At 39.6% G+C, this 15574-nt stretch overlaps 1 protein-coding gene across 11 annotated transcripts in view; it reads left to right on the top strand.

Moving 5' to 3' along the window:
• SYNE1 (spectrin repeat containing nuclear envelope protein 1) overlaps positions 1 to 15574 on the top strand; it is a 672549-nt gene that overhangs the window by 200007 nt on the left and 456968 nt on the right. For all 11 annotated transcript variants that reach the window (XM_075339554.1, XM_075339558.1, XM_075339562.1 and 8 more), the window contains 4 exons: positions 6620 to 6712; positions 11313 to 11491; positions 14970 to 15166; positions 15280 to 15389. In XM_075339554.1, the coding sequence (XP_075195669.1) occupies positions 6620 to 6712; positions 11313 to 11491; positions 14970 to 15166; positions 15280 to 15389 (579 nt within the window). The remainder of the gene's footprint in view (positions 1 to 6619; positions 6713 to 11312; positions 11492 to 14969; positions 15167 to 15279; positions 15390 to 15574) is intronic.

The raw sequence follows: 15574 nt of genomic DNA, 5'->3' as shown, positions 1-15574 counted from the left end.
TTTAGCTTGGATTAAAAAAAAGATTTGGATCTGGCTGCCAGAGGAACAAGCAAGATTCAGAAAAGGCAGAGGAACAAGAGATGTAATTACTAACATTGGATGGATGATGGAACAGGCCTAAGAATATAACAAGGAGATCTATTTTTGCTTCATCCAGTACAGCAAAGCCTTTGACTGTGTTGATCACCAGAAACTTTGGAACACCATAAAGTATATGGGTGTGCTGAATCACCTGATCAAAAACCTTTACATTGACCAAGAAGCAACAGTTTGTGCGGAAAAAGGTGACACGGCATGGTTCAAAGTAGAGCGAGGCGTCAGACAGGTTTGCATCCTGTCACAATTTCTCTTCAATTTATATGCAGAAGCTATTTGCAGGAAAGTTGTACTTGCCGAAAAAGAAGTAATCATAATTGCTGGACGAATCATCAACAATCTTAAATACGCAGACGATACATTGATAGAAACAAGAGTAGATGGAAAGAAGGGCTTATTACAAAGTATCAAGATGGAAAGCTCAAACATGGGACTGCTACTTAATACAAAGAAGACAAAGATATTGACTACTGCCAGGTATGATGGGACACATTTGATATGTATGGCGACGAAATGGAAATTGTAAAGGACTTCAACCTACTCAGATCAATGACCAGTCAAGATGCACCAAAGGCAATGGAAGTCAATAGGATAATAACTATGGGCAAATCAAGTTGCTGGCCAAAATACTCAATGGAGGAACATTTCACAGGTGACAAAGACATGGTTTGTAAATTGTCTGGTCTTTTCTATGGAAACATACCGATGCGAAACCTGGACGATAATGTAACAAGGCAGAAGAGGAATCAAGTTCAATAGGATAAGGCACTTCTACCCAAAAATAATTGCTAGGGTGCTCAGGTAGGTTTCTGAACCATATATAGCAAAATATAAAGAAGGCACTCCTAGATCCAGTGAAATTTTTTTTATTTTTTATTAAATACTCAGTGTAGTTAGACGTTTCGACCCACACATGGCCTTCATCAGTAACTAGCACCTGAGTTGAGGAGAAATAGATTATGGTATGTTGTTGCCGTCAGTGCTAAAGGGAACACTAATAAATGTAACTTGCAATATCTCACTGCTAAAATGTGCAGTTGTGGGAACGCTGGCAAGTAACTTTTGCTAGAAGCAAGTAATATTTTGCTAGAAGAGGAATCAAGGCCTTTGAAATGTGGTACTGGAAAAAGATGTTATGAATACCATGGATGGCAAAAAGAACAAACAATTTTGGAACAAATCAAGCCAGACATGTCACTCAAAACAAGGATCACCATGCTACGACTTACCTGCTTTGGACACATCATATAAAGAGAGCAATCACTGGAGAAGGACATTATGGTCGGAAAAATAAAAGGAACACGGCAAGAAACAAGACTAGTAACCGGATGTCTTGATACTATGAAGATAATGGCGGCAAAGATACTGGTGGACCTATCTTGGCTTGCAAAAAAATCAATCTTCCTATAGAGTATTCGCCATGGCTCGAGATTGAACTGAAGGCAGTTAAAAGAAAAGAAACTAAATAAAGGCCTTTCCTGTTCTGTCATTGCACTAGAACAGTGAGGGATAGTTTTTGCTATAGAAAGCTGCTTCCCAGCTATAGAGTTGCAGCATCTGAGTGCTTTGAGATGAATAGAGAATGGTATAAATGCATCATGAGAAACTTGTAAATTTTCATTTTTTGGGTGGTGATATGGGACAGAAGACCCTTTAAACCTGTAGTGTAGTGTCTCTTTAAGTTATTGTGATTTTTAAAAGTGACAGCTAAAGATGCTGTCCCAAAACAACATTTTTTGACCTATCCAGAGGATGGCTGATGTTCACTATGAGGCCACCAGAAGGGACTTTCATAGTCCTCTACATGAAAGCAGCCCTAGTGAACATTCCCTGACTCCCACATGCACATAACCCCTCCATTCATAAGGAGGAGTTTCTAGTCCATATGTTTGTGATTGCCGCAGTCAGACGTCTCCATGTATTCACATTGGCCAGGTATTCTGTGGATCAGTAATAACTTAATTCATGAGACTAACCTCTTAAGTGACACATTCCGCTCTGCAACACATGCACATGTTTTATAGCACTTAAAAATATTGTATATTGTTTAGTATAGGTGCAACAAATAGAAATATTGCATATATCAGCTGTTTAAATCCAAGACAAGTTTCTTATACCCCTTTTGTATATAATTAATGCTTGAAAGTCCAGTGTGAGATCTAACAACCAGAGTTTTGTTAATGAACAACTTTTTATTTTTCATGCAAGTCTATATATCGAGGATCCCCGGTTAGTACACAATCACTGTAGTAACTGCAGTTCTACCATTGCTAGAATGCTATAGACCCCCATATCAGTGCAGCTGCCTTGCTTCCTCCTACGACAACCACAACTTGTTATACTGCATATAGTTATAATATATATATATACATTTATATACTGTGTATATATATATATATATATATGTATATTCAATATATAAATATATATATTCACAAATGCATATATAAACGCACATAAATATATTGTGTATACGCATAGTTTGGCGACTCTAATTACACACATATATTTATATTATTTTATAGTTTTGCCAACTCTTGCATGCAGTGTTCCCCAATTTTTTCCATTTTTCCTTGTTATACCTTTATATTGGCCAGCATAGTGATTGTCTATCCTTGTGCCTGTCTGTTTATCTGTGTCTTTCCTGTTTTTGGCTAAGGCTACAACAGCAACATTCCAGCAACTCTATGTGACGTGACCGCGGAGTTGTTTTCTACATTAACATTACATACCAATTATACAGCAGACAGTACTACAACCATGCTTCATCCATAATTAGCGTCCAGGAAATACTGGGACCATAGAAACATAGAAAGTAACCTGATCCTACATCATTGATGGTTCCAGTAGATAGCCTAAAAACAGAACCCTACATTTATTAATATTTTTTTTGAGGATTTTTTTTTAATTTAAAATGCAGGTTTTTCATCCTTTCTACTTACAGCTTATAAATATAATTGTTTTTTATTCATTTTTCCATGACCTTTTTGAAATATATATGATATATATATTTAAAAAATGATGCAGAGTTGCTGGTAATGTCAATGAGCCTTCAAGTATGGCAAAATAATCCTTTTGCATCCGAATATACGGTATTTGGAAAGATTGTCATTCAATAGCTCATGCTTCAATATGGTAAACGTGACTCCAAATTTCTCAAAATGTTGTTTGTGGCTTGGTAAGTTTGGCACCCCTAGCAAGGCATTTAGACAGTTTCCAATATACTACTAAGGTAGGGTCTTATATTATTTTTTGGTCCGAAAAATGGGTTAGGGCTTATTTTCAGGGGATGTCTTAGTTATGTCCATAAACAAAATATTATATCTATTATCGAAAAAAAATAACCATTTATTCAAATATAATCATGTCATCACATTCTAGAACATCAACGTAAATCTCCAAAATCTGAATTCCATTATGATTTTGTTGAGAACCAATTAGCTTCCGTATAAAACAATTTACATTAACCAATATTGATGAACAAAAATCTAAAAGTGTCCAAGCATCATTTGTGAATAGGTTTTTTCAATGTTATTTGATTTATAGCCATTTATAGTTATGGTATATGAAAAGTTTCCAGGGTGTCATTATTGATACTACTGTATACATTACCTATACTGTTTACTTAGATAATAAGACTTCTTGTCTCTCTAAAGCACCACTTTGTTAGCTAAATTTTTGTTATGATCAATGTAAAAAAGTAAATAGAATACCGCAGGATAGATACAGTAGACCCTTCATCAAGTATCACACTCAGCTGATCCCGTTAAACCCAAAACAATTAGAAATGGCAAGTGCCGATGGTGGATGGGCTCCAAACATAGATCTGCGTCACTCATGTCAAATGCACGTCGTTGTCAGGTCCCTTGCCATTCCAGTTATGTTTCACTACAGTCAAGTGAAGTGGTTGTCTCCCCCCTGGTTACTAGAAGCAGTCACAAAGCTCAAGCGGGGATTAATGCCAGTGGTACTACCTGATCTGTGTGTGGAAGCCCAGCACTAGCCACCCATATTATTGTGGGGTGCAATTCTTTAGGGGGTGTCTGCTTTCTTTTGGGAGTGTCTGCCTTCTTTGATAAATGATCTACTGTATCTGTCCTGCTGTATTCTACATGTATAACGGTCGCTGTCTGGACACTTTTTTACTAAGCAGTTACTAGGGCTTATTTTTGAAGTAGGGCTTATATTTCAAGCATAATCCCAAAATCATGCTAGCGCTTATTTTTGGGGTAGGTCTTCTTTTCAGGGAAACTGAGTATATGACTTTTGGTATTCTCTGTTGAGGTAGATGTAAAAAGAATCTAAAATTACATATTTATACCCAGCACAGTATGTACATCTCCTCTTAGTCTATCAGTAATATACCTTGCCCCTCCTTTTATACCCAAGGTTGTGCACAAATCTATTGCATTTATGTTACAACATAACACTTTCTTGAGCATATGGTTTGGGAACTTTAATTGTGTTTGGGACAAGATAGGGATTCAGATGTCAAGCCCCACCATCGACGTAGATTTCCCATAATTTTTTCAGGGTATAAGCACTGGCCTAGGGTTGGCAAATATATGGTGCTTCCTTAATCCCTCTGTAAGGGTGTACTTGTATCTTACTCCTACACATGACTGCCTATCGTTCATTGGTCTCTTTCTGACATCGGGTCTGTTGAGAATTACTTCATGTGAATATCTATCCCACTCGGTCTTAGACCATGCTCCACTTCTTGTGTCCCTTTCCCGGGAAGGGGATCTCCACGAAGCCCTTCTGGTGTATGACTAAATTCTGATGCTATCGTCTAGTTCCGCCACTCTACTTTGCAGAGAGATAAAAATGCCTATCTTTATGTTAGGAAGGGGGAGGAGTTGTGATGTTGGAATGACTTTAAAGCATTTGACAGGGGGGATCCTTTCCACTGCTGTAGAGGATCTAAAGAGAATTTATACACTCAAGGAAAAGGTACATGCAGAGGCGAGTATGAAACAGGAATTGCAATATCTCCAAAATCCGACCCTTGAACATAAATCTATGTGGCATGCAACCACATGTGTATACCTTTTGCTTAGCGAGAGGTGTGTGTGAGGGTCTTTCTCTCTCATACATGAGCGGTGGACTCCACGTGTCTTCCTCCTGCTTTCTTCTCATTTAGATTTCCGGTCATTACTAGACCCCATATCTAGATTTCTAGGGGACTTTATCCAAATTAATTAATAATTTATTGCCAAACAGAGATTGTCCTGTTACCACATAAAACATACCACATATTGCTCCACATACCAGCGTTCTACATCGCGTGTTGTCAACAAGTGTCCCTGAACCTCTCGGGCCATCTCTTCTAATTCACTACGAGACAAACAGCTGTGCACACTCATCATGTGGCTTCTTTACTCTCAGTTTTACTGCCTTCTTGTTTTTCAACTTAATTCATTACTTAAATACATTCCCTGATATACTTCCGGATTCAATATTATTTTATTTATTCACTCGTCAATTCCGTTCACTCACCCACAGCAAGTTCCTTTGATGAAGGTCAATAATTTGACCGAAACGTCAAACTGACAATAAAGTCCTTTGATTTTTCACATTGGAGTGCCTGGTTTTATTCTATTGTATTTACGGAGTTGGACCCTACCAGAGCACCTGTAAAAAACTTTCTCAGAAGTGCTGTGTTTCCATTAATTAGGAACTTTTCTATATTGACTTGGTGGTACGTGTAAGGGTCAGCGCATACATTTCAGACTATTTTTCCCTATTTCAGGGCACCCGACACATGCCCACTATACTTGATGCTATATGCTATGGTGTCATTGTCTGCTCTACCCCAGAGATCACAGGCTTCATTTAAGGTCCCTTACACGACACCTGTAGTCTGTACGCAGATGACAGCCTCCCGTTCCTGCAAGACGCTTATGTATGCCTCCTGGCGGCACTGAGCACAACAGATGAGTTTGGCCTAAAGATTAATTGGGATGAATACTGTGTCCTTCCCGTCGAGTTTAGTTTAAAAAAAAGAATCTAAAACAGTAACTTGTATGGAGCCTGTATCATACACCATGTTCTCTCATTTCGTCAATAATTCACAAAAGAATTTTATTTCACAATGCGAGCTCTTGAGACATTCACAAAAAACAATCCTAAAAATTTTAAACTAATATTGAAAAAAAGTATTACATTTTTTGTCTTTCTTTTTATATTTTAATTTTTGCATTTTATGGTGTACAGCACCACCTTCAGGCTGCACACACTAGTAACATGACTGTATATCAGAATTTGTGACATTAAAGTACAAAAATGGATTTATAGTAACGTGTGACCTGATGAACTTGTAATGGATTTATCATTAATTAAGAGAAGAAACCAATCCGAACAAATATACAGCTACAAAATAATAGACAAAAGTTTTGAATTTTAAAAAGATAAAAAAAAAAATGAACCTCTGACCAGATATAAGTGATATAAGTACTATTGGTATTTATGTATGATAACTTGTACTAACGTGCTGCATCTTTATTTTTATTTTTTTTTTCAGATTAAGTTAGTGAACATAAACTCAACAGATATAGCAGATGGAAGACCATCCATTGTGCTCGGTTTGATTTGGACCATCATTTTATATTTTCAGGTAATTTTGTAGCTAGAATTTGCATTTGCAATAATAATACATACCAAAGAAATATCATAATATAAGTATAAAAATAACATAATATTTGCCGGTTTGATTTTCAGGTCTGCTTTGAACATCAAACAGGCGCATGTTACTGTTTTTTCATTAGTAATTTTGCTGAGATGTTGAAACTGCCAGCTTGACAGCTGCTGCGCTACTTTTATAGCATAGTGTGGTTATTCTCATTCACTTTAAATCAGTGGTAGTTAGCATACATCTTCTATTTACTTATACTATCACCCCAGAGTGCCACAGCCAACAACTTTGCAGCTGCTACATATGTGTATGATTGTCCACAAAATGTATATTGAACCCCTTGTATGCAGACAGTCGCTTTTACAGAATAAGTCTACACTCCCTGACAGAAGTTCTGTCGCTTATCCATGTTATCTAAATAAAAGCTTATAACCTGACTTTAAAGTCATGCATTGGTTTTTATAAATTACTCTTTTGAAAGCTGAAACCCTCCCAAATTTGTTTTAGGTTATGAAAATAAAGTTGCTTCAAAGCTGAAATATTGATCATTTAATGAACACAGAAAGGTCAGATTTTGGCAAGACAAAAGTTTGTCACCTTGTCATATAATTCACCCAATCCTGTGCTCAGTAAATGATCCTTTAATTAGTGGGTGTGTATAAAAAGAAACCCAGCACCCCAGACCTTCACTTGAACTGCAACTTGATCTCTGACAACGTACCAAAAATCCACCCTGCGATGAAAGCCTTGATTATCAAGAGGCTGAAGACCAGATCCACTGCAGAGGTGGCTGGCACCTTTAATGTTTCTCAGCGTCAAGTACAAAGTATTAAAAAAAGATTTTAAGAGACTGGAGATGTTTTTGACAAGCCCAGGTCTGGCAGACCCCGCAAAACAACTGCTCAAGAGGAACGTTTGTTGGTTAGAAAATCCAAAGCCAGACCCTCTTCCACTGCAGCAGAGCTCCAACAGGCCTGGTCACCTCAAGTCCCTGTGTCAACTAGAACAGTTTGTAGGATTTTGTCTCGAAATGGCCTCCATGGTCGAATCAGTGCCTAGAAGCCAGCACTAAACAAAAGGCAATTAAAAAAACGTGTGGCATTTGCCAGTCCCACAGCCTGCTAAACAGATGGACTCTGGAAAAAGTGGCGGAAGGTGGATTTCTCTGATGAATCTTCAGTTGAATTACACCACAGCCACCGCAAATACTGCAGGAGGCCTACTGGAGCCTGTATGGATCCAAAATTCACCCAGAAAATAGTTAGGTTTGGTGGTGGAAAGATCATGGTCTGGGGTTACATTCAGCATGGGGGTGTACGAAACATTTGCAAGGTGGAAGGCAATATCAATAGCCTAAAATATCAAGAAGTATTAGCTACCTCCTTCATTCCCAATCATAAAAGGGGTCAAATTCTGCAGCAAGATGGTGCTCCATCTCATACATCCATCTCTACAACAAAGTTCCTCCTGGCAAAGAAGATCAAGGTGTTCAAGAACTGGCCAGCCCAGTCACCAGACATGAACATCATGAAGCATGCATGGGGTAGGATGAAAGAAGAAGCTTGGAAGATAAAATCAAAGAGTATAGATGAACTCTGGGAGGTATGTAAGACTGCATTCTTTGCTATTCCTGATGACTTCATCAATAAATTGTATGAATCATTGTTGAACCGCATGAATGCAGTCCTTTAAGCTCATTGAAGTCACACAAAATATTAAATATGGCTCTAATAGCACCACAACTTCATTCACCAATATTATGCAACATATCTTTGTATTAGAAGTTAATTAATTGTTTGAATTTCACATTACTTTCTGTGGGCGACAAAACTTTTGTCTTGCCAAAATCTGACCTTTCTGTGTTCATTAAATGATCAATATTTCAGCTTTGCAGCAACTTTATTTTCATAACCTAAACCAAATTTGGGAGGGTTTCAGCTTTCAAAAGAGTAATTTATAAAACCAATGGATGAATTTAAAGTCAGGTTATAAGCTTTTATTTACATAACATGGATAAAACGACAGAACTTCTGTCAGGGAGTGTATGGTGCCTTGTTCTCACACTTCATAGACTTACAATGTAAAAGTAATCTGTCTCACATATAAACCGAGAAAGACAGTGATTGGTAAGTATATTAACACACTTACACTAATTGTTAAAAGGTTTAGAGAATAAAACATTTTGTGGGAGTGCTTCTTTAAAATACCATTACAGAGATAAAAAAATGGATTGCATATGGACTCGATGCTATATGCTTTGCTATGCATACAGGTGACAAATAAGAAAAAAATCATACCACTTTTCTAGTTGAGAATTGGACTGATTTTTTATACTGTCATATGACCATAGCCTAATAGAGGAAGTAAAGGTTGGTTGTGTGAGTAAGGAAGAAGGAGCTGAGGCCACACGAGCAAAAAAAGACTAGAGCAGTTCCCCCCACACTGTCCCTCTATAATATTCCCCACACTGCCCTTCTCCATACTGTTCCCCCCACACACTGAGCCACTCCATCTTATCACCACCCCACTCATACTTCCCTCTCTAAAATATCTACTCAACTACTTCTTTTATAAAACCTCTCTGCCTCGCTCTCATTATACTGTGGCCCCTTTCACAATTCCCACATAAGGTGTGTACCTTGGCAGTAACCTCAATCCTCCCCTCATCTAATATTATTCCACTTTTAATCTTTAGCTTCTCCATGGAGTGCTTACCGGGGCTGACATCACTAATGCCTCTGCAGTGCCGGCAGCAGCGTGATGACTTGAGCAGCATACTGATCTCATCACGCTGCTGCATGTTGGAGCAGGGGCTGACAAACTCTCCTCTGCTCCAGTCCCGACGCTGAGGTTTTCAAATGTGTTTGAGTCAGAGAAATGTGAACGCATGTGAATATTAGAAGCAGGCAGCAGTGAGTCTCAGACTGGTCTGGGGGCCACAGCAAACCTTTTTGCAGGCCACATGCAGGCAGTATGTTGTGCAGGCCTGTTCTAGAGCAATATCTCATTAAATGCATTGTTTGCATCTGCTCTTTTTTTCTTTCCTGCAGCTATTTTTCTTTGCACCTTAATATTAGATTAAGCACAATAATTTTACATGTATTATATTACTTCTATTGATACAGCCTGTGTTATATGAAGAGTAACACCTCTATAATTTATTATATATTTTCTACTCCACGTTATGGTCTCTGTAACACATGGTGGGTATAGTATTTTCCTGGGGGTCTCAGGTCCTCAATTGTAGAACCGCAGCAAGCAGGAGAATGTATGGATCACATATTCTAATGTTTCATAAAACTCTTTAGGGGTAGATGATATTTTCTTTACATTAATGACATTGATGCCTATTTCACACATCAGTGAAAACCACACACGTTTTTCACGGTCCGTGTTGAAGGTGTTTATGGCCCTTCATGTGCCGTGATTTTGGCACACGTGTGTTCTCCATGTGCTATCCGTGATAGCAGACGGAGACTGGGAACGTTTCACTCACCTGTCCCCGGTGCTGCTGTCCGTGGTACTGATGTCTCCAGTGCTGCAGTCACACTTGTTTCTGGGTCCACGGTGCAGTGAATATTCATGAACATAATGAGCAGGCCCTGAAGCAGAGGACAGCAGCGCCGAAGACAGGTAAGTATATAAATTAATTTTATTTCAAAGACACGTGTTTTCTCTGGTACGTGTTACACGGATCACACTACTATTTGGTCTGTCTGACATCAGTGATGCCAGAGAACAACGGACTTGTCTCCGTGCGGAGCACACGGACACGAGTGTGCGTCACATGGACACAGTCCGTGAGAAATCACTGATGTGTGCGCAGACCCAAGATTCCGGTGCGTATAAAAACGGCGTCATACGTACAGTGGAATCACTGACGTGTGAAGGGGGCCAAAAGCACAGAACCATTTATAAGGAGACTTGATTACACACAGGTGGATTATATATTTATCATCATCAGTCATTTAGGACAAAATTGGATCATTCAGAGATCCTCAATGAACTTCTGGTGTGAGTTTGCTGCACTGAAAGTAAAGGGGACGAATAATATTGCACGCATCACTTTTCTATTTTTTAAAAATGTTTAAAATAAACAATACATTTCGTTCAACTTCACAATTGTGTCCCACTTGTTGTTGATTATTCAACATTAAGTTAAATTTTTTATCTTTATAATTGAAGCCTGAACTGTGGGAAAAGGTTGAAAAATTCAAGGGAGCCAAATACTTTCGCAAGGCACTGTAGCTGTAAGCTCTACTTGCCCTGCTAAATTGGTGGCTCTGTTAGGTTACATTTTATAAAAATATTCTGCTATAGAAGCAATGCTTCCAGTAGAGAATCCTTTCAGAATATTTATGTAATGGCGACATACAAAGCTGTAGAATGGGCAGACATCTGTGGGTGGTGTATTATGCATTTCTATTATACATTAGTTCTCTACAATGAACTGTATGATTGACCTACCGATCTTACACGTGAAATTAGGCAGCAAACTGGACTCAACAGATAGGCCTGCAATTAATTGGATACCGTAAAAAGAACATTTTATATATATATATTTTATTTTATTTTTTTACAGATTGAAGAATTAACCAGCAATCTTCCACAGCTTCATTCACTTTCCAGTAGCACATCTTCTGTTGACAGCGTAAGGAGTTCTGAGACCGGCAGCCCCCCAACCAAACGGAAAGTAGTTAATAAAATCCAAGGAAGTGCCAAAAAAGCCCTGCTGAGATGGGTGCAGTACACAGCGGCCAAGTAAGTGCAGTCTTTTCTTTGTTTTATTGATTTATTGATTTAGCTTTTTCTGCCCTTGATTATATAACTATGAAAACTCTATTGTTGTAAAGATACAGTATATCACAAAAGTGAGTATACCCTTCACATCTTTTCATGAGACAACACTGAAGATATGACAGTTTGGTACAATGTAAAGTAGTCAGTGTACAGCTTGTATAATAGTGTAAATTTGTTGTGCCCTCTAAATAACTCAACACACAGCCATTATTGTCTAAGCTACTGGCAAAAAAAGTAAGTACACTGTAAGTGAAAATGACAAAATTGTGCCCAAAGGGTTAATATTTTGTGTTGACACCAATATTTTCAAGCACTGCCTTAACTCTCATGGGCACGGAGTTCACTATAGTTTCAGAGGAGCCACTGGAATCCTCTTCCACTCCTCCATGATGACCTCACTGAGCCCGTGGATGTTAGACACATTGCGCTCCTCCTCCTTCCATTTGGGGATGCCCCACAGATGCTCAATAGGATGTAGGTCTGGAGACATGCTTGGCCAGTCCAGCATCTTTACCCTCAGTTTCTTTAGCATGTAAGGGGTTATGTTGGTGGTGTGTTTGTGGTCGTTATCATGTTGTAATACTGCCCTGTGGCCTAGGGATAGGATCATGCTCTGCTTCAGTATGTCACAGTACATATTGGCATTCATGGTTACCTAAATGAATTGTACCTTCACACAGCCGGCAGCAATCATGCAGCCCCAAACCATGACACTCCTACCACAATGCTTGACTGTAGGCAAGACACACTTGTCTTTATACTCCTCACCTGGTTGCCACTACACACGCTTGAAACCATTTGAACCAAATAAGTTTATTTTGGTCTTATCAGACTACAGGACATGGTTCCAGAAACACATATCCTTAGTGTGCTTGTCTTCAGCAAACTGTTTGCGGGCTTTTTGTGCATCATCTTTAGAAGAGGGTTTTTTCTGGGACGACTGCCATGAGACTAATTTGATGCAGTGTGTGGCATGTGGTCTGAACCCTGGCAGACTGATCCCGAACCCATTTAACCTCTGCAACAATGCTGTCAGCACCCATATGTCTATTTTGAAAAGACAACCTCTGGATATAGCCCTGAGCACATGTACTCAACTTCTTTAGTCGATATGGCGAGATTTGTTCTGAGTGGAACCTGTCCTGTTAAACCGCTGTATGGTCTTGGCCGCAGTGCTGCAGCTCAGTTTCAAGGTGTTGGCAATCTTCTTATAGCCTAGGCCATATTTATGTAGAGTAACAATTATTTTTTTTCAGATCCTGAGAGAGTTATTTGCCATGAGGTGCCAGGTTAAACTTCCAGTGACCGGTATGAGAGAGTGTGAGCATTCACACCAAATGTAACACACCTGCTCCCCATTCACACCCAAGACCTTGTAACACTAATGAGTCACATGACACCGGAGAAGGAAAATGGCTAATTGGGCACAATTTGGCCATTTTCATTTAGGGGTGTACTCAATTTTGTTTCTAGCTGTTTTGACATTAATAGCTGTGTGTTGAGTTATTTAGAAGGCACACCAAATTTACACTGTTATACAAGCTGTACACTAGCTATTTTACGTTGTTTCAATGTATCATATCTTCAGTGCTGTTCCTTGAAAAGATATAATAAAATATTTACAAAAATGTTTGGGGTGTACTCACTTTTGGCATTTATTGTCGGAAGGTTTAAAGAGATTTTCTCCATTTTATAAAGTGATGGTACTTCACTAGCAAATTACATTCATTTATGATCTGGTGGGAGTGTCTGAACTGCGCTGTGGCCACTTCACTAGGTTTCCCTGCACAGCTGTGCTTCCATCAATCCGGATGTACAGGAATATGCAAACAGTCCTTGACTATAACTGTGCTGCAGGCCCTCTAACCAGCAGGTGGCTGGCTTTGCTGTATAGTGAAAGACAATGACAGTGAAGGGATTGCAGCACTAAAAAGCATCAGCCTCTTCAGGGATTTCCAAGTCATATACCTGATAACAGAATCCCTGATAGCAGTATTTAAAGGAAATCTGTCACCAGGTTTTTGCCACCTAATCTGAGAGCACCATAGCGTAGTGGCAGACATTCTGATTCCAGTGGTGTGTCACTTACTGGGCTGCTTAGTGTAGTTTTGATCCAATCACTGTTTTAAAAGCAGTAGATTATCATTTGATAACTACTTGCTCTACTTTACAGGTAGTTCAGCATATTCATGAGCTCTGTATAACTGCTAGATATGCAGCAGAGAAAACATTGATTTTATCAAAACGACAGCTAACAGCTGAGTAAGGGACACATTACTAGACTCAGAGTCTCTGTCTCTACATTATGCTGCTCTCAGATGAGGTAGCAAACACCTGTTGACAGATTCCCTTTAAATAGAGTGGTTGCCAGTGTGTGCGCACGCAGTACCAAGACTGCAGTCACCACAGCAACTTCAACAGAGGGTTACAGCAGCTTCATCCACCTCTTGGCCTAGCATCCAAATGGCAAAGATTAACTGGCACACTCTGCTGGTAGCAGAGGGTATAGAAAGGGAGTGGATCCAAACCGGAAACACCTGACCATGATTTAGAAGCTACTGGGTGGCACGGTGGCTCAGTGGTTAGCACTGCAGTCTTGCAGCGCTGGGGTCTTGGGTTCAAATCCCACCAAGGACACTATCTGCAAGGAGTTTGTATGTTCTCCCTGTGTTTGCGTGGGTTTCCTCCAGGAACTCTGGTTTCCTCCCACACTCCAAAGACATACAGATAGGGACTCTAGATTGTGAGCCCCAATGAGGACAGTATTGCCAATGTATTTAAAGCGCTGTGGAATTAATAGCGCTATATAATTGAATGATATTATTATTATTACTGGAAAGTAAACTGACATTAATACTACAACTGCCAAAGGAAAGGAAATCCATGTAATCAGGGTCGGACTGGCTACTGGAGGAATCTCCAGTAATGCCAGGCCTGGATTCAGTTACCTGCATTGCACCCCGAAGCTCTCATCTGAGCTCCAGAGTGCAGCCTAGACTATACCGCGAGCGCCGAGTGATTTATTCCCCGGCGATTGCGGTTCAGTTTATGACAGCTGCAGACATCCTGGGATGCTCTCACCTGAACTCTGGAGATCAGTCTGGCCTGTCCACAGCTGTCATGAACTGAACCGCATTCACCAGGGAATCAATCACTCAGTGCTCATGGTTCAGTCCTGCTAACTCTGAGATCAGTTCAGGCTGCAGCTGAGAGCTCTGGAGTACAAAGCTGGTAACTAAATCCAGGCCTGGCATTACAGGAGATTCCTCCGCTAGCCAGTCCGACGCTGCATGTAATATTGAGAGTGTATCATGGAAATGACTCAAGTCCTGAATCTGTCACTAGTCTCATAATGCAGAGAGACAGGCATGACAACAGGACTAAAAGCTAGTCCTGGAATACAACCCATTTAATTTTGTTCTTTATTAAAATATTTCAGGCGTCTCGGAATCGAAATAAAAGACTTCGGACCAAGCTGGAGAAATGGCATTGCTTTCCACTCAATCATTTATGCAATACGGCCTGAACTGGTGGACATGGACAAACTGAAAGGAAGAACCAATCGGGAGAATTTGGAAGAAGCCTTTTCAATAGCAGAAATTGAGCTAGGAATTCCAAGGCTGCTGGATCCTGAAGGTATTTAATTTATAATTAGACCTATTAGAATCATTACTACATATTACTATAGCTATTATGGATTATACAGATGACTTTTTTGATTAATTTTTCTCTACTTTTCTTGTATACAGATGTGGATGTGGACAAGCCCGATGAAAAGTCCATCATGACCTACATAGCTCAGTTCCTCAAACACTATCCTGATCCTCACAACTCAGCAGCAGATGGCCAAGAAGATGATGTAAGTATTAAGTACCATATTTTTTGGACTATTAGACGCACCTGACTGACTATAATGCGGGCTTTACACATCTATTGTGCGATCGCATGTGCGAAGGTACCCGCCCCCGCCCCCGGTGGGAGCCGCGGGAAGCAGGTAGGCTGAGTTCATCAATCCCGGGGTGTCACACAGAGCAATGTGTGCTA

Source organism: Anomaloglossus baeobatrachus, chromosome 3 (assembly GCF_048569485.1).
Source record: "Anomaloglossus baeobatrachus isolate aAnoBae1 chromosome 3, aAnoBae1.hap1, whole genome shotgun sequence".
NCBI lineage: Eukaryota > Metazoa > Chordata > Amphibia > Anura > Aromobatidae > Anomaloglossus > Anomaloglossus baeobatrachus.
Note: the sequence above shows the minus strand (reverse complement) of the source record. Positions and strands in the feature narration are given on the sequence as shown.